At 48.2% G+C, this 22186-nt stretch overlaps 1 protein-coding gene across 1 annotated transcript in view; it reads left to right on the top strand.

The window, feature by feature from the left end:
• macrod2 (mono-ADP ribosylhydrolase 2) overlaps positions 1-18007 on the top strand; it is a 523589-nt gene extending 505582 nt beyond the window's left edge. The window contains exons 16-19 of the mRNA XM_084461472.1: positions 281-334; positions 5705-5761; positions 12920-12988; positions 16636-18007. Of these exons, the coding sequence (XP_084317598.1) occupies positions 281-334; positions 5705-5761; positions 12920-12988; positions 16636-16658 (203 nt within the window). The 3' untranslated portion in view covers positions 16659-18007. The remainder of the gene's footprint in view (positions 1-280; positions 335-5704; positions 5762-12919; positions 12989-16635) is intronic.
• Positions 18008-22186: the final 4179 nt, after the last annotated feature.

The following is a 22186-nucleotide window of genomic DNA, read 5'->3' on the forward strand; positions in this document are numbered from 1 at the left end:
CCCCTCCCCTCCGTCGCCCCTGAGGAGCTGACACTGGACATCCCCCGTGTTATTAAAAATGATAACTGTAATCGCGCTGTCTGCCAGACACAGCCGGGCTAAAACCCCGCTTTATTGAACATGAGTAATAAAAAGCCAAGTAATGATGGGGAGGAATGAATAATGTGTGGAGCCATTGGAAGGCAAAGTAATGTGAACTGATTTCTTCATTGGGAGAGCTCATGCCAGCGGGGGACCCTGTTGGTAGTGAAGATATCTCATCCCTCTGCTGTTTTTGTAGCCGAGAGGAAGCAGATGCAGACGAGCGTGGAGCCGCAGGGAGACGCGAAGAAAGGTAGGATCAATACCGTACCAGTCATTCTGGAGGAGCTGTGAGGACACGCACACACACACACACACGCGCGCTCTCAGAGAAACACTGACACATTCACACCACGCTTTCACACCTAGCATCGTGCATACTGTACACGCACAGAAGTGAGTGTGTCAACCAATCGGTCGCAAACGCCCCGATTCAGTACGGGTGACAGTCACACATACCTGTACAAACTGTTCCCGTTTACCCGGTGTCAGCTAACAGCCTCCAGCTGTCTCCGCTCCGCTCATCAATACCTCCGGCAAGTCACGCCCACATCCTTACATCTGCAGCTTTATCCTTTCGCAATGATGACTTACTGTTACTCTCTCCCTGACCATATGGTTCAGACATCTCTCCATCTGCATACAGTAGTTTACATGTACTAAGATACTTTACAGCTGTCCCATCCGCATGCTTCATGGGCCATCTGGACTGTTTGCTCAGCATATCTGTCCAGTCCGTCCGTTGGTTTATATACACTGTGTACATCACCAGTGTGTATGGCCCAGTATGTACTGTATGCATCATCGCATTGACAAGTTGCTGAGAAATATCCTCTCCAAAGTTTTGGCAGATGAGAAGCACTGCGTTTGAATGAGCATTCCAGGCACCTTCAGACATGAGGTGAATATTCATAATCAACAGTTTTGAAAGGAAATTAAAGCTGTTTTGCTATGAATATCTATCAAACGCTTGTTTTGTGAAAACATAACAGTAAGCACATGAATTAAAATGAAAGTGCCATAGCCTAAAGCAACAATTTAATAGGTTGGGTACATAAATTGTTTTTCCTTCATGCAGGGTAGTTCTCATAGAGGAGTTGATATCTAGCCATAGTCTCAACTCCATACTGTACTGTAGGTGAGACTGTACTGTGGCTTGACTTTAATGGGACTATAGCTCATCAGTCCGCCCACTCAATATTAGAAAAGTTTACCATAAAACTCTTAAATATGCATCTCAAACACAGACCCAAATCTACATGTATCTGTGTAAACTCACAAACTATGGTGGCACAGAATAAAATTAACACAGACTGGTGTAGTTTTGGCGTCAGCTTAGTTTACCTCAGAAAACCCACTGTCTGTTGACTGCTGTCTTGTCCTGATACATCACATAAACAACTTCCCAATGCCCCAATGAGGAGAGAGAGGGAGGAGGGAGGAGGAGAGAGAGGGAGGAGGACGGAGGAGAGAGAGGGAGAAGGAGAGTGAGGGAGGAGGACGGAGGAGAGAGAGGGAGGAGGATGGAGGAGAGAGAAGGAGGAGGGAGGAGGAGAGAGGGAGGAGGAAGGAGGAGAGAGAGGGAGGAGGAAGGAGGAGAGAGAGGGAGGAGGGCGGAGGAGAGAGAGGGAGGAGAGAGAGGGAGGAGGACGGAGGAGAGAGAGGGAGGAGGACGGAGGAGAGAGAAGGAGGAGGAGAGAGAGGGAGGAGGACGGAGGAGAGAGAGAGAGAGAGGGAGGAGGAGAGAGAGGGAGGAGGGAGGAGGAGAGAGGGAGGAGGAAGGAGGAGAGAGAAGGAGGAGAGAGGGAGGAGAGAGAGGGAGGAGGATGGAGGAGAGAGAGGGAGGAGGAGAGAGAGGGAGGAGGAGAGAGAGGGAGGAGGGAGGAGGAGAGAGAGGGAGGATGAACCGGAGAGACGGTCCGACAGCAAGACATGGCAGCATCAAAATCTTACTTGAGTTGAAAGGCACTATTACACAAGCTCAGTCCGTTTACCCTGACTTTCTCTTCCTCCCTTGCTCTCTCTCTCTCTCTCTCTCTTTTGTGATGCTCCAGTATGAGGTTTAGCACTTCAGACCAGGAAACATTGCAAATATGAAAAATAGGATTAAGTTCCACCCCACCATGGGTCTGTCATTATGCATTCAAGGTTTTGTTCATTTATTTACTTGAACTCAGAAGTTCTTGAACTCATCTCCAAATGTTTATTTTCCTTTTCCTTGGTGGGTGCAATGCGTTAAGTATTGATGGCATTGGTGCTTAATTTAGCAGCGTAGATGTGTCACAGACGCTCACAGCCAACTGCTAGAGAGGCTCAAAGAAGAGAACCCAGCTGTACCCACTAGTGCCATATGGTGCCCGAAAACCATGCACTTCTCATGTCCTTTCCTCTCTCTCTCCCTCCCTCCCTCCCTCCCTCCCCCCCTCTCTCCCTCCCTCTCCCTGTAAATATCAATCAGAGATAAATAAATTAAAATACATCAAAGGAGCCTCTCTTGCTGCCTCCCAACACTTGTCAGGAGCTTTAGTTTCTTCTGTCCCGTTTGTTGATTTTATTGGGAATTGCGATCGATTTGTATTGCTGCCTGGTGCGGGCCCTCGTTCACGCCACTCCCGTAGCTTGTCCCACTCGCCCATGGCGGTGTGCGTGCATGTCCCAGCAGCTCAACGACCCTCCCCCGCAGCTGGCCGTACTGTCAGAGGGACGAGATGGTGGAACCTCAAAAAAAATACAAAATCAATCAGTTTAATTACAAAGCACATATTTTGTCTCTTTTTTTCACGGCTTTTACACCTTGAATGGTTTCTCCGAGCGTACGTTGGCATACTCATCTGTGTATTTGAATGGTTTCTCCGAGCGTATGTTGGCATACTCATCTGTGTATTTGAATGGTTTCTCGGAGCGTACATTGGCATACTCGTCTGTGTATTTGAATGGTTTCTCCGAGCGTACGTTGGCATACTTGTCTGTGTATTTGTCTCCCCTGAAAGGCTTTCCAAGTTTGCCTGAGCCTCTTCTGGGGGAGTAGCAGAAGGGGTTAGAGGAATTCCTTAATTGGCTCATTTGGGCCCTCTTAATCCCAGTGTTTGGTGCACACATTGTAGGGACGTGTTGATGTAGGCGTAATTTTGGGAAGCCGTGCAGTGCTAGCCCGTGACCCAGGCCTTGTCTGCGCACCAGTTGGCCGAGCTGTGAAGAGGTGGCTGTGCTAGAAGCTGAACTTGGCTGTGCCGTGTGGACATATCGTGCTGCATGCCTCATTACGGTCATCCAATAGTCGCTCACCTCGGAGCTGTAACAAACTGATACTGATTCGTATGGTGCTTCCATGTTGGCCCGGTCCAGCACACCCAAGGCAGTAGTAGGCGCCCCATCCCCGCCCCCTTCCGATGCCGACCAGCGTGACAGAAACACACTTCATCTCTTCACGGCTTGTGAAGTCAATAAAGTATCTATCTTCACCTTCATCTATCTATCTTCACCCTCTGCTCTGCTCGCTGACGAAGATCACAACACAAACTTCAAACACGGCTGATTCCTCAGTCATTGGGCTGGAGTTGGGAGAATACGGCACCATTGTGGGCAATGTCCATTATGTTGGTCACCTCTGGCCCGGGCGCTAGCATCAAAGGCAGAGCAGCAGAGGAGGGCCTCTCTAATAGGCTACAGGGGCGGACATGCTTTCTATGGGTCTTTGAAGGACGTCTTTTGATCAGTTCCCATCATCCCCTCACATTGGCTCTGAAAAATGTCGAGGGATTCATCACGGGCAGAACTAATGGTTCATTGCAGAGGAGGCGGGACCTCATAGTGGGCCCCTATAGGCTGTATGGAGATACAAGACAGGTCGAAGGGTAATCTTACATAGATGGAATGGAAAGAAATGCAGATTACAATTACTATTTCAGCACCATGGACAGTGCCGTGGATTTATAAAAAAATGGTGGCCTGCTGATATTTAAGTGACACAACAGCCGATAGGCGATTTCAGCACCATGGTCGGCACCATGAATTTTACCCATAGTTTGCTCAAACCTCAGTCAGATAAAGGATGAAAAATACAGAGATGAAATTAGCGGACAACCAAGGATAGCAGGCAAATACACAGTTTAACATCCAATGATGTTGTTGGATGTCCAGCCATACAGCCATATAGCCTACACAATCAAGTCACACCTACACACAACAAACTACTAAGTGTTCAAGCAATGTGTCACAATAATAACAATAATCAAGAAAACTCTGCGGTCAACAACACAAGCAGCAACATTTTTGAAAAAGGCGGCCAGATAGCCAGCATCTATGACAAGATTCAGGCAAGTAATTGGATTAGAGGGGAGGTGCTTGTTTCTCAGCCTAGCCACTGGAGTTTCCATACTATCATCTTGAACGTCATCATCCTCATCACCGCCACTAACATTTACCATTGCTTGGCTAGTACTAGCAGCCGTATCCTTATCATCAGGATCATCGACAACATTTTCATCATCTGTGTCTTCTTCATTTATCTCATCCAAATCTGTATTGTTTTCCACAGCTACCTGCACGTTGCTTGATGCCGTGTTCTCTTCGTCCTTGCTAACATCCCTTGCTTCGGTTGCTTGGCTAATGTTAGCAGCGGTCTGGGAGGGTTGAGTAGTGGAAAAGAAATTTGTCGGGGGAACACCAGATTTTTCCTCTGCCTTTCCTCTTTACGCCTCAGTGCGCCTGACTTGTATTTTTTGCTTTTCAACACTGTATTCACAGAATAGGGCTACTACTAACGCTACTACAGCTACAGCTCAAGTCTAACCGATCATCGCAGCACTGCACTTCAAACAGTCACTGTTCACGAGCATCTCAGATAGGCTGGGCCCCTATCAACGACAAACCAAACATTTTTATTTTGTATTTTATTTTAACTTTTTTATTTTTGCCGCAATCAAGACACACTAAATAAACTTTATTCAGAATATTCAACTATACCACTAAAATGCATGTTCAGTCTTGGGCCCAAGGTGGGCCCCTAAGGACTGTGGGCTTTGGACCCCTGCTCCCTCTGCTACTGGTGGAGCCGGTGTGTCTTGCCGCCATCACACAAACACACCTGAGTTTGAAACATCTGGGAGATGCTTTTTCTTTTTTTGTGGACTCGCTATCCAGCGCTCTCATCATCGGCCGCAGACCACTCGCAGACACACAACAAACACACAGTTCCACTGCTGTCTCAAGTGATCTCTGCTTTTCAAAGACCATCTGCTGCGCAGTGATTGGCAGTCTTGAACAAGGACGAATATTGAAATATAGACGTTGAGGAAATTACTCCGTAATACAGGTATACTGTACTATGCTTGTGTGCGTTCGTGTGTATGTATATGCGACCACTCAAGTAGTATTTATTTATTTATTTATTTATTTTTTGTTCTATTAGGAGTATGGGAGGGAAGGAGTGGGAGATATGTTTGTGGGTTCATTCTTTGGTGATTGCTGACCCCTGTACACTTTTTCATAAATACTGTAGATGGGGGGGAAAAAAATAAAAAGATGTGCATCTTTCGACGTCCGCGTTTCACAAGGCGTCACATGACCTCTTGATCACGTCTGACTCGTCTTGACCATCGTGACTTCTTCTCTCTCTGCACAGATGGCGGTGAGCCCGAGGAGACTGAAGCATTGCAGGACGCCATGGAAGGTGTTGAAGGTGAGATTTCCCATTCCTCTGTCATCATGTCCTATTAGGACCAATAGGACCCTCTGTTCATACATACTCTCACACTGACCCATCCACCCAGCTCTGCCCTTTGTGCTGTAGTGAGGGGGTTAGAGGGAGACCTATATGGCTGGATGCACTGAGCCCACCAGAACCTGTCTTTAGAACCCGCAGGTTCTGAGACATGGGGAGCATCAGAGACAGCCATCAGAGAGACAGTCATTAGAGAGACAGCCATCAGAGAGACAGTCATTAGAGAGACAGCCATCAGAAGGACAGTCATTAGAGAGACAGGCATTAGAGAGACAGGCATTAGAGAGACAGTCATCAGAGAGACAGTCATTAGAGAGACAGCCATCAGAGAGACAGTCATTAGAGAGACGGGCATTAGAGAGACAGTCATCAGTGAGACAGGCATTAGAGAGACAGTCATTAGAGAGACAGGCATTAGAGAGACAGTCATTAGAAAGCCAGGCATTAGAGAGACAGGCATCAGAGAGACAGTCATTAGAGAGACAGGCATCAGAGAGACAGTCATCAGAGAGACAGTCATTAGAGAGACAGTTGTTAGAAAGACAGCCGTCAGAGAGACAGTCATTAGAGAGACAGTTGTTAGAAAGACAGGCATTAGAGAGGCAGTCATCAGAGAGACAGGCATTAGAGAGACAGTCATTAGAGAGACAAGCATTAGAGAGACAGTCATTGGAGAGACAGGCATTAGAGACAGGCATTAGAGAGACAGTCATTTAAGAGACAGGCATTAGAGAGACTGTCATTAGAGAGACAGTTATTAGAAAGACACACATTAGAGACGCAGTCATCAGAGAGACAGGTATTAGAGATACTGTCATTAGAGAGATTGGTATTTTACTTTACTTTTACTTTATTTAGTTTATTTGGCAGGGACAACAGGCATTAATCCCGCGAGGGGGAGGAGATGCTTTGTAAACAGATTTAGCCTCTGGCTAATTTTCATCTGGAGTCCCTGGGCAGGTGGAATACAAATGCCATGTACATACCTGTACAAGTATTAGAGAGACAGTCATTAGAGAGACAGGCATTAGAGAGACAGTCATCAGAGAGACAGGCATTAGAGAGATGGTCAATTGGTCATCATCAGAGAGGCAGTCATTAATGACAGCCATTAGGGAGAGACAGGCAACATAGAGACAGGCATTAAAGAGATGGACATGAGAGAGACAGTCATTAGAGAGACAGGCATCAGATAGAGGCATGAGAAAGACAGGCATCAGAGAGAGACAGGTATCATAGAGACAGGCATTAAAGAGACAGGCATCCAAGAAACAGTGATTAGAGAGAGTCATGAGAGAGAGTAATTAGAGAGACAGGCATTAGAGAGACAGGCATCAGAGAGACAGTCATCAGAGAGACAGGCATCAGAGAGACAGTCATCAGAGAGACAGGCAGGGCTGCAGCTAGCACAGGGAGAGCCCAGAGATGATGTAAATCACTAAGTGGTGCAAGAGGAGGAGGTTTATCAGGTATGTAGGTCACCCAGGGGGAGGCCTCCCCTACCAAGTCTATTCCTGTGTTCCCTCCCCTCTCCTCTTCACTTTATCAGTCAGAGTTATTCAGCTAGCACTTTCATCTTCACACTTCCACTCTTCCCATTTTTCTCTCTTCAATGGGCCGAGAGAAAGAGAGGGAGAGAGAGAGCGAGAGAGAGGGAGAGAGAGAGCGAGAGAGAGACAATACAGCACAGTTCTCTCCACTCTCCCTCCTCCATGGCTGGTCGTTTCTTTTTTCCTCTGTGCGTTTTTGTGACCCTGTGTGTCCTGTACGTTCCGTTCATCCTCTTTTTCTCGTCCTCCCTCCATCTGTCTCTCTCTCTCTCTCTCTCCGCCCTCTAGACACCTTCTCTCTGTTCTGAGTTGGTGGCTGAAGCCCCTGGACCAGATGGCCTCCTGGTCTCTTTCCAGCCGTTCAGACTGCTTTGTATTTTCTCATCTTGTCAGGCGTGTCCCAGCGCCCGTGTAATGAGGCGGCGCTCTTTCAGGTCACGCCGAGGACCCTGCCCGCAGCCCGCCACCGTCCCTGCCCCGCCACGCCTCCGCCGGGCTACACTAATCCACCGTCCACCCCCGGGGGAGCACAGTGTCGCTTAGCGTTCACGACCTCTCACTTCCTTTCTTTCGGGAGGAAGAATAGGCAGGAATATTGATGAGCGCTCTTGGCTTTTCACGGGAAGAAAGTGGCGGAGGAGGTAGCAGGTAGTGGCGGTGTTTTCCGAAATAGTCCGGACCCCCCCCCCTCGCCAACCCCCACAGGGGTCACAGCTTGCTGCTCCCTAATTGGCTTACATTGTGAAGTATTCCATCCTGCAGCAATGAGAACACTGGCCTCTCAAGTGCTGTCCCCCCAAAATGCTTTTTATCCCTTCTTAAGTACGGTGGCTCTATCAACGCTATTTATATAGCCCTTCACCACAAACGTTAACATTTACATATGAAAATGGCCTGCGTTCCACATTTACCCGCTCATTAGATCTATTTTAGCGAGGCCCTTGTTGAGGGCTGCCCGCTCTTGTTTTGCACAAGTAGGGAGAGATGCCTGATGATCTGTGCAATAGGGAGATCAGGCCTGGGGCTATTGCTGGATCCACAGTTCAGTGAGGGGGTACACTTTGATACTTGTTTAACATACATGGCCTCCATGGAGATCAGGCAGGCGTCTCCTACCAGACCACCCAGACCTCTTTCTTCTCCTCTCCAAAGCCGATGCTGCTCTCCCTTGCTGAAAAGACCGTAGCTCTGAAGAGACGGCCGTCGATCGACCCCGACATCGCTCTGTCTTTCTTTTTTTCTTTCCTATATTATTTTCCCATGCTGCAGTGCTGCTGAACCAGCGGAGACTACTCCTCCCCCCCCCCCCCCCACCCCCCTCTGAAAAATCAGCAGGGACCAGAGACATTTACCAGGCACTCTGTCAGCCGGAGTGGGACACAGAAATGGTTATTGCCATCGGTATAAGAGATTCCCATCAGCAGAGTTGTTTTAACGTTGCAATGCATTTGGTGCCGGGTCAGAGGAAGCGGGGTCCCGGCGGCCGTGCGCCTCTTTTAGACTGACTCTGTCTCAGTTTTCCTCGGAGTGGGGACTGGGAGCGATCCGCCAGGGTGACCGGGCTTTAATTAAATGGACTCTCCCAGGCAGAGGGGCGGTTCGGCCCATTGTTTGGGCGAGAGCAGCTGGACGCCTGTGAGAGGGCACAGGCCGGGATCAAGGCCCAGTTCCTCGCCGGGGAATGATCAAGTGAGGTGTCGATGCCGAAAGGGCACGGGCACGGAACGCACTCCCTCCCAACCCATCGATCCTTACCCCCCCCCCCACCGCTCAGAGGAGGGCGGGATGAAAGGCCGCCAGGTGCCGGGAGGGAGGTGAACGGGAGACTAAAAAGCTCGGCGCTCCTGCATGTCTCAGGGCCCCTGTCTGGAACATTTAAGCCTAGGCTTTTCTCATAGCAGCGCGTGGGTTACACACAGAGACACACACAGACTGCCCACTGGGCCCATGAAACCATCCACAGACAATGCTGCCGACACTCGAATGACCTGTGTCTAGTGTGGGGTAAGGGTGCCTTAGTCAAGAGAAGTTTAGATCTAATTAAAGCTACCTCTTCCTTTGCCCATGTACCCAGGCCAAATCCTGTACCTGACATCGAGCGCTTACAATGGAGGGTGGAGCCCTCGCAGAATTTCTCTGACATGGTTGGCTGGGGTGCCTGTGTTATGCAGTGAATTAAAAGCTGACCAACAAAACTTGTAACAATGATTCTCCTGTCTCCTCAATGAATGGAAAGTGGGGGATGTAATTTTCTGCTTGTCTGCGTATGAAGATGACTTACAGTATGCCTGGCCATCTCTCTCGCTCTCTCTCTCCCTCGCTCTCCCTTTCACACACACCTACTGTACACGCACACACACACTCTCCCCTGAGTCACTGATGGGTTTGTCTGTGGGTTGTTTTCCATGGCTTGTGAAGGGCTGAGGTGACTAGAGAATACCACCCACGCCAAGAGCCTGTCAGAAACACTCACTTCTACGAACAATAAGATCATCAAACATCCATTTAGGCGGCATAAAGTATTAGAGCTTCACAATGTTTCGTGGAATTCTGCTCAGTTTCAAAGCCAGACATTTTCCTTGGTAAAACCATTTGGTTTGGAGATGCAGATAAGGGACTCACTACTAGATCAAGTTTGGCCTCATATTCATGTAGGGCGGCATGTAGCTCAGGAGGTAGAGAGGCAGGCTGTTCGATTGGATCCCAGCTCCCGGAGTGTGCCGAAGTGTCCTTGAGCAAGACACTGAACCCCAGTTGTGCAGCACAGTGGGGTAGTACCTAGTACCGTCACCTCACAGCAAGAAGGCCCTGGGCCTTTCTGTGTGGAGTTTGCATGTTCTCCCCGTGTTCGCAAAGGTTTCCTCCCAAAAGAACCCAATACGAAAAACCAACGCTGTCCGTCCTTGCTTGGTCCCCGTGGCGCGGCCCATGCACAGTGCCTACTGGACGATGGGATGGGTGAAAAGCAGGAGAAGAATTGGTGGACGCTACTGTCATTGGAATTGGTGGACGCTATTGTGTTTGTTTTGGTGTGGCCGCCACACCGTGTGCTGTGTCTCACTATATGACAATAAAAGTTGTTTGTTTTGTTTGTATTCCATTTAACCGCCCACTAGCTAGCTGCTAAGCCTGTCCACACACAGTTCAGATTAAGACTACGTGTCCTCCCAGGGGCTGTAGACTAATTTTTCTCACCATTAGTTGGGCATCAGGCTGTTTGTGGCAGAAAGAGCCCATTCGGTCTGCTGCTCTCCTCTCCTTGTCTCTTCTACTCTGACACCCCGGGGGGGGGCTGAGCTTGTCCTTCTCCAAAACCTTGACAGGGGGCCTGTTGCTCTGCCTCCCACCACCATCTTGTTTACCCGCCACACGCCGCACACTAAATGATATCCCCCTCTGTTGTCGGCGGCAGAGAGAGAGAGAAATGGACCCAATCCAGCCTGGTGCAGCGAGCTGCCAGCTAGCAGGACGATGGTGGTGGACCAGGGCTCAGACCCAGACCAGGGCTCAATCAGTTGAAAATGCTGTGCTTTTGTTTTGCTGTGTTTTGATCAGTGCTGGTTATTAGGAGGCAAAAGTGCCACCACGGCTCCTGAGCTCTAATGTTCTAGCCTGGGAGAGAGAGAGAGCGAGAGAGCGGAGAGTAAGAGCGAGCGGAGAGGGAGAGAGAGAAGCGTCTGGAATGAGGCCAGCGCCAAAATGAGTCCCTGCTGCTACCCAGGGCCACTCTCAGCTGCCTCATTTAAAAGGCGGAGGAGGGAGGAGGCTATGCTCCCGACACCAGACACATCAGGCCTATTCCACCCTGCCCTGTTACCTTCCTCTGTGCGACCTGGGAAATGTGAATTCATGCTAATAATGCATGATGGGTCTGCAAAATGACATCCACATGTCTGCCAGGTGCATCTGAGCGGTGGATATTGTGCGCCAGCCTACCTAGCGTATCGCTGTTCTTCACGCTGAGAGAACGGGAGGGCTGGAGATGAATCGGAGGACGTATCTGCTTCTTTGATTAGAGGAGAGTAATGGCGGCCGTCTCTTGAATGGTGTCTCGCAGGTTTTTCATTTTCTCCCCGCGGCCGGCGCGCTCCGCCAGATCAAGACAAGGCAGCGTGGTGAAATGGATTCATTGCTTAGTCCTGCTCCGGCTGTCACTGCCGATCAGCCTCGCCAGTGCTAGCCACGAAAAGAGAGAGAGAGAGGGAGGGAGAGATGGACTGAGAGAGAGGGGGAGGGAGAGAGAGGGACTGAGAGAGAGAGACTAAGAGGGAGGGGGAGAGAGAGGGATAGAGAGAAAATCCTATTCCGAAAGGCTGGGGTAGATGAAAACAGTTTTATGTTGGAAATGCATTGTAATGCCAGTCCTCTCCAAAACCCATTAGTCTAGCCCAGAGTTTGAGATTGCTCTAGGAATCAATGTTGTGCACCATGATTGAACTCTCTTCGCATTCAGGCTCCGCTTTCTCTCTGAAACCATGCAGCAAGCAAGCAGGCGGGGGATGTACAAAGACGCAGCCAAACACAGCGACGTCCTGCACTTCCAGACCAGATCAAATGACTGACTCTGTGAGTCGGCGTGTTGATTGTAAATATAGGCCAGAGTACACGGGCACCATTTTGAATATATCCAATTTCCGTCGCCACTGCTAAGGACTTTATTTGTTGACATCGTTGCCGCCTAGGGAGGGCGGTTATTTTTACGACGTGGTGTGTTTGGAAGAAGTGGGAGGCAGAGCTGCTTGTTCAGGGAGTGGGGGAGGGAGGGAGGGAGCCTTGCGACTGCTGACTGCTGAGAGGTAGAGAGAGAGAGAGAGAGAGAGGGTGGAGGGTTATCCAGATGGGGAGAGGCATTGAGATTCTCAAGCTGCCTGGAACCGTCGCCAGTGTATAATTAATTTTGCATGCATCTCTCTTGCTCGCCGCACACATTTTGTTTTGTTGTTGTTTTTTGAAGTAGGACTCTTTAGGAAGCCGTTGAATTTCGGAGCTTGAGGGAGTTTGATGAGCCGCTGCCTGATGGGGCTGAAGTGTAAAAAACGGAGGCCAGGGGTTTGAAGTCGCCTTTTGATTTTCTGGAGGCGTGGCGGATGTTTGGCGTTGTGGTTGCGTTTGTCGTTCATGGTGGTGATGGCGGTGGGGTTGCCTGTACAGTGGCGACTGACTGTAGTGACGGGACTAATCAGATTTGGAGAATTGATAAATTGTGTGTGTGTGCGTGTGTGTTTGTTTCATCCGTGCTGTTCATTCCAGAAGAATCTGCAGGGATAGAGAGTGGCCCCTGTACCAGTGGAGGTGAGATCACGGATCGTATGGTCAGAATGTTTATGTATGTAACTCCATGTTTCCAGTTCATAGTTGTGGGCTTTGAGTCTGAGTCATTCAGAGTAATGACAGCAACCCGTCTCTAAACCAACCCAGGCTGCTCTGCCCTGATTGTCATCTGTTCTCCTTGTCTCACTCTCTCCTCCCCTCCTCTCCTCCCCTCCTCTCTCCTCCCCTCCTCTCCTCCCCTCCTCCCCTCCTCTCCTCTCCTCCCCTCCTCTCTCCCTCTCTGTCTCTCGTCTAGTGGAGGAAGCTCAGGGCGAGCGCTCGCAAGGATCCGATTTAACTCAAACTGACAGCATTCAGTCCAAAGGTAAGTACGGGGGTGGAGCGGCTAGCTGTACACACACACACACAACACTGGCTCAAACACACACACACACACACACACTCCTCGCTCATCTCCATCTCACCACAGATACTTAATAGTGGCCACAGCTGCTGAATTAGAATTCACTTCATTCTGAGAACCCTCAACTCTCCCAACGGTTTTTAGCGGTTTGTCCCTCACTCCCTCCCCCTCTCTCTCCCTACCTCTCTTCATCCCTCCACTTCCTTCTTCCACTCTTGCCTCTCACTCCCTTTCTCTTCACCCTCCCTCTTCACTGCTCCCCACCCCCCTCCCTCTCTGTGGGCGGAGGACAGGGCTGGGAGATGGGCAGCTTCCTCCTACCCCTCCAGGACCAGCTGCATTTCTAAATCCACTCTCCTCGTCTCTGGCGCCCAGCGATGACCCTGATATTTTAGTGTAAACGTGTCATCGCGCCTTTGGGAGATTGAGAGTGATGAATTACCTACAAACTCGACTATCACACATTTAATAAATCACACTTGAACTGCGTACTATCTTAACCTGGAGGCAGTAATAATGCTGATGAATCATATTCGATATGGATATTGCGATGTTATAGTTTCCAGGCCTCCAGTGAGACTGTAACATGTCGTTTGAATGTATTCTCTAAGTGGAGACTCTCTGGAAGCTGAGTGGGTTACGTCTGTGTGGTCACAAAAAGGGAATTCAAACTCAAACATAGAATATGGTTTCTGGTGCTGCAGATAAAAATAACATAAACAGATTGCAAGGTTGGAGTAAGACTGACAAGGCAGGACATGATAAGACTTGGCAGACCCGCAGGTTGACATCGTCAAGAGAGATAGAAACAACATGAGATGCAGCGCCAGGGAGGCAGGTGCACATGGCGTCGACAGTGACGAGGCTGGATATGGTCAGCCGGCTGTTGCTGGTCATCTGTGTTGGAGGGGTTAAATTACATTACAGTCATTAAGCTGACACTTTTATCCAAAGCGACTTACAATAATTGCATTTAACGTAGGAAAAGCCAATGTACTACTACTTGCCAGAACTCATGCAGTGCATGGGTGACTAATGAAGTGCATCTCCTTTTCTAAAACAAGTGACTAAGAGTATAATCTAGTGCTGAAAGCAAGGTGGAAGAATAGCAATCTAAAATACAACAGCTACTTAAGAGGGAGGATCGTGGTAGTACTTCTTGACGAGATGAGTTTTGAGCCTGTGGCGAAAGATGGGCATCGACTCTGCTGTCCTGACGTCAGTGGGCAGTTCATTCCACCACTGCGGGACCAGGACAGAGAAGAGCTGTGACTGCGTTGATCGCCCACAGGGGCCTCGAGGTGGCAGAGCGTAGCGGTCAGGAGGGGGTGTTAGGGTTTGACCATGGCCTGGAGGTAGGAGGGCGCTGTTCATTTCATTGCCCTGTAGGCTAGTACCAGGGTTTGAAACTGGATGAGAGGGAGCCAGTGTAGGGAACGGAGAAGGGAAGTTGTGTGGGAGAACTTGGGGTGGTTGAACACCAGGCGAGCAGCAGCTTTCTGGACAAGTTACAGGTGTTTAATGACGGACGCCGGGGCCCCAGCAAGGAGGGAGTTGCAGTAGTCCAGGCGAGAGATGACCAGGGCCTGGATGAGTACCTGTGCCATTTCATCAGTGAGGAAAGGGCGAATCCTCCTGATGTTGTAGAGCAGGGGTCTCAAACTCGCGGGACATTTGCCGCCCGCCACACCACTCCATCCGGCCCGCGACATGATGTCAGAAATATAATGTAATCCAGACCGCAAAATAATTTATTGTAAATGGCGCCGGCAGCCAGGCCTACAATGCAAAATTCAAGTCGCTCAAACGTGGGGCGAAATTCTGTTATTGTGCGCAGCACACGAGGTGAATGCTGCATACAGTCACAGGTGCAATCAATCCACACACAACTATGAACAATGAACGGAATGCAGCTAACCACCGAGAGGTTGTTTTTATGGTTAACTAATGTTAGGAACACAGACGGTTTCAAGAAATATGGACATTGCAGTATTTTTTCTGGTGTTCAATGGAAATGCTACCTGCCTGATATGCAAGAACAAAGTCGCCGTTCTAAAGGAATATAATGTCAAGAGCTATTCTTTACTAAACATGGAGAACAGTGTCATAGGGAGACGAGAGGAAAAAACGAGCCACACAGCTGAGAGGGCTAACGTCTCAGTCTTTCAAGATAAGTGTCTGGAAAGAAATAGAGTAGTAGCCTACAAATGTATTCAAGTGTCTGGTAAGAAATGGAAACAAACTTGAACTTTAATAAATCCAAGTACAGGTCCAGGGCAGGCTTAGTGATGCATCTTGCAGCTAAAACAGAATAAAGTACAAATGTAGGCTATTCAAGATCAAATAAAAGTAAGGGAAAATGATTTGCAGCACTAACTGTTAAAATATATTAAAATGAATGGAAACTGGTTTGAAATTGTATGATGAAAATGTTAGTTATGGAATAGTCTTGCAACATTTAGAGACTGAGTTGTGAGTTATGGAAATGAAAAATGACATTTTCAGAAATGAAACTTCTTATAGAAGCTTTCTTATAGTTAGTAGTAGTTGAAGTTGACATTGAAGTGGCCCTCCTATGAGTTGACGATACTAGCAGTGGCCCCAAGCCAATTTGAGTTTGAGACCCCTGTTGTAGAGCATGAATCTGCATCAGCGTGTGATGGATGTGATATGTGTGAAGAATGACAGTTGGTCATCCAGGGTCACACCCAGATTCCTCGCAGTCCGAGTCGGCGTCACCACTGTGTCTTCAATGGTGATGGCCAGGTCCCGGTGCGGGCAGCCCTTCCCCGGGAGGAACAGCAGCTCAGTCTTGTCCACATTGAGCTTGAGGTGATGTGTCCTGATGTGTCATCATCATGAGTTGATATCTCTCTCCAGACTCAGAAATTATGTAGAATCGCTGTGCTCCGCATGCTACATAAGAGTCTGTGCCACTTCGCCGCCCAAACTGGTTTTCTGAGGGCGTATTGACGGGTCAAAATTGAAAGAGTGACAGGTCATAGCAGCAAATGAGAGACGCTAATCCAGGTTAGATGGGGCCAGGTTGAGTGGGAGCATCTGATCGCAAAAGTCATTACTGATTGGTGTCGCCGGGAATTGGCGAATGGACAGGATTTGAACACCATTTTTTTTACATGAAGTGTCCCAGACCCATAGAGAGATCTGCAGCACGCAGTAACGTAGTTAGCATAGCTTACGCAGCGTATCAGTGAAAGAACTCTCATGTCTGGCGTTGAGACTAGAGGGGTTGTAGTTATTCCTCTTGAGATCCACAATCTTCTGCAGATTCTCACCCTGTGTACTGTACTATGTACAGTATGAGGTGGGGCTAGGTTTAACCCTAGTAAATAGTAGATTTGGTCCAGTCGTTTTTCACTTTCTGGACAGTGGAAATTATCATATCAGATACTATAAGCAGCAATAAACAGTTTTATTTAGTAGGCTGCACACTGGAACCAGGTGCAATGTTTTTATCAGGTGACCACACACTAAGATAAATGTCCTCCAACCGAGCGCCGGGCTATGGGAGCGGTGACTCGAAGCCTCCAGTGTGTTTGTGCGCTTGCCCTGCTCCATGCATAAACTAGTGTTTACCTTCCTTCCAGAACCTGTGGAGAAAAAGGAATGACCGGCAGAGGGGAAGGACAATCGACCTCATCGGACAGCCAGCGTACTGCGAAAAGGCCCACCGCACCAGTCAGACCAGCCGCGTACGGCCTCTGACACAGGACGAGGAGAACCCAAGACATTCACCATGAAGAGAAAAAAAAAAAACATTCCCAATTTTACTTAACTGTTGATCTCTGTTACAAAATGTTATCACAAGTTCCATTATCGATTGAATATGTATGTATGTATGTATGTATGTATGTATGTATGTATGTATGTATGTATGTATGTATGTATGTATGTATGTATGTATGTATGTATGTATGTACAAACACATGATAGAAGAGGACTTAAACATATCAAGGGTTGAGCCATATTTCACTTGTCTGTCAGATTCACCAGACATCCACCAAACGTTAGCCGTGGTGCCAAATAAAAGCCCCAACAGCCTGCTGGAGGTGAGATGAATCATTCAACCACCACCACACCAACTTACAGCTACTCTGGCCGTCATCTGGCATCTACAGTACACTACAGGGAAAGAAACAGCTAGCTTCAACCGTTTGTGGTTCCTTAAGAAACATAGAACTGATGCAGCGTTGTGTCTGTTGTGTTGACGTTCAAAGAGCAGAAAAAACCTGACAGCTTCCCGCACCCGTATGCTTGTCTTAGATTGCTATGTATGACTGTTCGAAATTAATATTAAATAATAATAAAAAAAAGTTATCTGACATTAAGGAGGCTCTAGTGCTGTACTTCAGCAGCGTGTCAGCGTATATGCCATGCTCTCTCGTCACACACGTTGTGTGACGAGCTCTTTTGCTTAGTCCCGTCTTGAAGGTTCAGTACCTCGACACCCACACAGAGAGCGGTTTGGAAGGCAGAGTGCTTCAAACCGACGCCGTCTCCCAGAACCACACGCTTTAATTTCTGCACATGATTACATCTCATCTTCACACAGAAAACTGCTCATCAGTGCCCACGCAGACTTTAGAGGATGTGTGTGTCTTTTAACAGATTGATCACCCCCCTTTTTTTTATTGTTTCCGGTGCATGCCAGAATTACTTTCAACTTCACCGATATGAACAATCATTACAGTCCTCTCTCTTTCTCTTGTCTTTAAACCAGATTGTCTATAATTGTATAAAAATAATCTGCCTTATTTTACATCGAACGTCATGAACACAAACAGGTGAAGATGGCTAAAGTGCAAATTCTTGGTTGTGTTTTGCTTGCAGATGATTTGTAATTCTAAGTAACTGACGTGATGGCTGATACCTGTTGTTATTTTTTTCACTGGGCTTTTGGTTTCAGCAAGAAGCATTGAATTTCTTTCCTATGTTACGATCCATGCATTCTCTTCAGTGGTGCCATGCTATACATCAGATCAAATAATACTATGAAATGATGCCTTCATATTTTGGTGTTTGCTTTGCTAAAGAATAATGAGATAAACTAATAAAAGAAGTTTAAAGGGGAAGCCATGCCTTTGCTTTGCTTGATTGCTCACTTGAATTCTGCCTCCCCTTTAAGATAGAATTAACCTACTTCAGTCAGCACTGATGCCTGTACGAACAAAGCTATGAATCTCCACTGATGATGATTCCAATGTTCCTCACTGTAGCCACATTTGAAGCAACCGTATGGCAGTCTGATCAGAAGCCTGTGTCTCAGCAGACAGAAACACTCAAGACGGTGCTGTGATCTGCAGACTGGGGGGCCCAGGGGTTATCTGCCGGGGCCTGGGGGTCGTACTGGAAGCCCCAGTCTGACCTTGTCTTCAGGAGAGTCACAAGGGGCTCCAAATCTCACAGGGGAGGGCCTCAGAGTTCACCCTCAAAGGGGCCTCAGTTCTATGGGGCTGTCAAGGCCAGCCCAGGCCGGGTCCCACATCAGACAGACACACATGGGAACCTTCTGTTTGATTCTACAAGCAGACTCCATCTCAGAGGTTTTTAACCCTTTGACGCCCCATCAGTGCAGTGAGAGGGTGTTCAGTTTGCAGCTCAAAAACTCACGGGTGGGATTGTCAATAGACAACATACAGATCCTTTCCAAAAAATTGTTTGCCGTAATAAAGTATATATTATAAAAAGTAAAACTTAATAAGATTATAGATTCATTACATTACTTACACACAAAGTTAAGTATTGCAAGTAGTTTGGCTTCCAGCTCATAAAATCCCCCAAAACAGAATTTCAAGAAATTAAATATCACATAAAACCAATCAAAAAATAATAATTTCAAAACAGAAATGTTGATCTTCTGAAAAGTTATGTTCATGCCTGCACTCAATTCTTGGTTGGGAATCCTTTTGCACAAATTACTGCCTCAATGTGCCGTGGCATGGAAACAATCAGCTTGTGGCATTGCTCTGGAGTTATGGAAGCACAGGTTGCCTTGATGCCAGCTCCTCTGTGTTGTTGGGTCTGGTGTCTCTCATGTTCCTTTTGACAACCCCCCATAGATTCTCTAAGGGGTTCGGCTCAGGTGAGTTTGCTGCCCAATCGGGCACTGTTATAGGATGGTTATTAAACTAGGTATTGGTTGTTTGGGCAGTACGGGCAAGTGCTAAGTCCTGCTGGAAAATAAAATCTCCTTAAAGAGGTGCTCCAGTCAAAATATGATTTTCTTGGGTTTTGCATGGTATTTGTACTTAGAGGCATTGTGTGAACACTCTGGAAGTGTTACATTTGTGTGTTTTTTAGTTTTAGAGAACTAGATGATATAAATAACTGTCATTTTCAACTCCCTTGTAAGTCTGACGTCAGACTTACAAAATTGGCACTCCCCCAAAATAGGATTTTTTTTTCCTTTAAAGATATCCTCATGAACTTTTACCAGTTTAATCTTCACCTCAAGATAAATATTTTTTGTATTACACTTTCTCTAAAAAAAAAAGTGTAGGTATGCAAATTAGGCAATAACTCATTAAATATGTGTACATTTGCATATATTTTGGTACCTGCTATCTAAACAATGGATAAAGTCAGGCTTAAAGTTTTACTTTTGTTTTGACAATATATTAAAAACTTAAATATTTACAGCTGGGTTTGTGAATACAAGCTTATTTTCAAAATAATAATTCCTCTGTATCGCAGTGGCCCTGACACTGTGGTTGGTGTAGACAGTCATACCTACAGGTTCAATAAAAGAAAAGATTGCTAATTGTGTGTGTCTGTGTGCAATTACGCACGGTGTCATATCGCGCAGAACAAATTTATTGTTGTTGCTACAAACGTACCAGCTCTTTTGCATATCCTGGGCAACATTGTTCCCAGGTAGTTCACGCCCATGGGCTCCGCCGTGTACCACTGGGTGCTGCTGTCCCAATTCGACCGTTTCGGGTGCAAGTAGAAGGCCGGAGGGTTGTGGGGGAGTTTGGCCGGGTACTTCTCCAGGGAAGCCACCGGGCAGAGAGGATTCCCTGGTTGCTCAAACATGAATCCCCGGCCAGACTCCCCGTCCGTTCGTTGTGGTTCTTTGTGGCTTTGTTCAACGCCAGGGTCGCATACTTTGTTCCATTCTCATCGTGTTTAATCTCATCGTGCAAAAGACCCAGGCATCAATTGTCTGTTCCCTTCACTGCCCCTACGGCCAAAATGCAGTTGCAGATCGAACCATACTTTGTCCAAGTCCAAGAGGTGTGTCTGGGTCTAATGCCACGGAGTTGCGCAGGGCAGTAATGTCATTTTCCGGGATTGACGGGTGGCGAGTTGTTTTGTCCCTACCCTCATGGCGATTTTTTTTTTAGTTTCCCACGAACACATTATTGGACGTGATGAACTCTGTGTCCCGCATGAGACACCAACTATGGCTGATTGGGGGGTCGTTCAGGTGCCTGTTGATGCCTGCCCGGTGCCCGCAGCCCGGTGTAACTGCTCACTATGGCTCACCTTTGCCATTACGCACGGTGCCATAAAAATCACGCAGGATGGCATTGAGGTCACATTTACAGGACACCGTTGCAAAGTCGACTGAAAGCTTTTTCTCGTGAAGCCAGTCCGTGAAACAACGTACAGCCCAGCCAGTCGCCCTGGTAGTGTTTCCCTCATTCCTGCTCTTCTCCAGTTCATCAATTTCTGTCTTTTGTGTAAGGGCATGACGGCTATTTGCTTTTCGGGAGTTGGGGGGAAATTGATCGCATCCCACTCTTCAAAAGAAGTTCCACCAAGACGATCAAATGAAATATTAAAATCACTCATTTTGTTATTAAAGTAGGCCGTTGTTAAATAGCCTAACAGAAATTGTTGCTATATGCTATATATAAGCAATATAGGCTACTAATAAGAGGTGGATTGATATTAAAAGATGTGCGAACATTCTATTTTAGCGTGGGGCCATCGTGGTTATCGCCATGGCTGGAATGCAAACTGACCAATAGAGACAATGGACCGGATCTATACCGTTGTAAAATACAGATTAGATAACTCTAAACAATCTGGAGCTCAAGGCTCTCAAGACAGTGGAGATGATTGTAGACTTTAGGAAGAAACCAGCCACCCCGCACGCACACACACACACACACACACACACACACACACACACACACACACACACATACCTTAGTATTCTAAACAATCTGGGTATGAGTCTCGCCACACACGGTCTTCACTGGTGAGCGCAGGTATACGGCCCCGAGAGGGGTACACTGTCCACGACCTGCTATGACGTGAGGGGGTGGAGCTTCGCCACTAACCACGCCACGGACCCCTCAACTCAGCCTCTGAGTGAGCTAGAGACACACGGTCTTCGCCAATGGGTGCATGGAGATTGCCCAGAGGTCACTGCACTGCCTTCGACCAGCTGTGATCCGAGGGGGTGGAGTCTCCCCACCACGCCACTATCCACGCCACAGGCCTCACAACTTAGCCCCAGAGTGGCGTAGAGACACACGGTCTTCACCGGTGGAGTCAGGTAGGTGGCCCAGAGAGGGGTACACTGTCCCTAACTGGCTCTGACCTGAGGGGGCGGAGTCTCCCCACCACGCCACTATCCACGCCACGGAACCCACAACTAAGCCCCTGAGTGGGCAAGAGACACACGGTCTTCGCCGGTGGGTGCATGGAGATTGCCCAGAGGTCATTGCACTGCCCCCGACCGGCTCTGACCTGAGGGGGCGGAGTCTCCCCACCACGCCACTATCCACGCCACGGAACCCACAACTAAGCCCCTGAGTGGGCTAGAGACACACGGTCTTCGCCGGTGGGTGCATGGAGATTGCCCAGAGGTCATTGCACTGCCCCCGACCGGCTCTGACCTGAGGGGGTGGAGTCTCACCACCATGCCACAATCCACGCCACGGGCCCCACAACTCAGCCCCTGAGTGGGCTAGAGACACACGGTCTTCACCGGTGCGGGCAGGTAGGTGGCCCGGAGAGGGGTACACTGTCCCCGACCGGCTCTGACTTGAGGGGGCGGAGTCTCACCACCACGCCACTGTCCATGCCACGGACCCTACAATTCAGCCCCTGAGTGGGCTAGAGACACACGGTCTTCGCTGGAGGGTGTATGGAGATTGCCTGGTCTGTAGTCATACTAGCAGT

This window comes from Borostomias antarcticus (genome assembly GCF_949987555.1).
Source record: "Borostomias antarcticus genome assembly, chromosome: 2".
Classification (NCBI taxonomy): Eukaryota; Metazoa; Chordata; class Actinopteri; order Stomiiformes; family Stomiidae; genus Borostomias; species Borostomias antarcticus.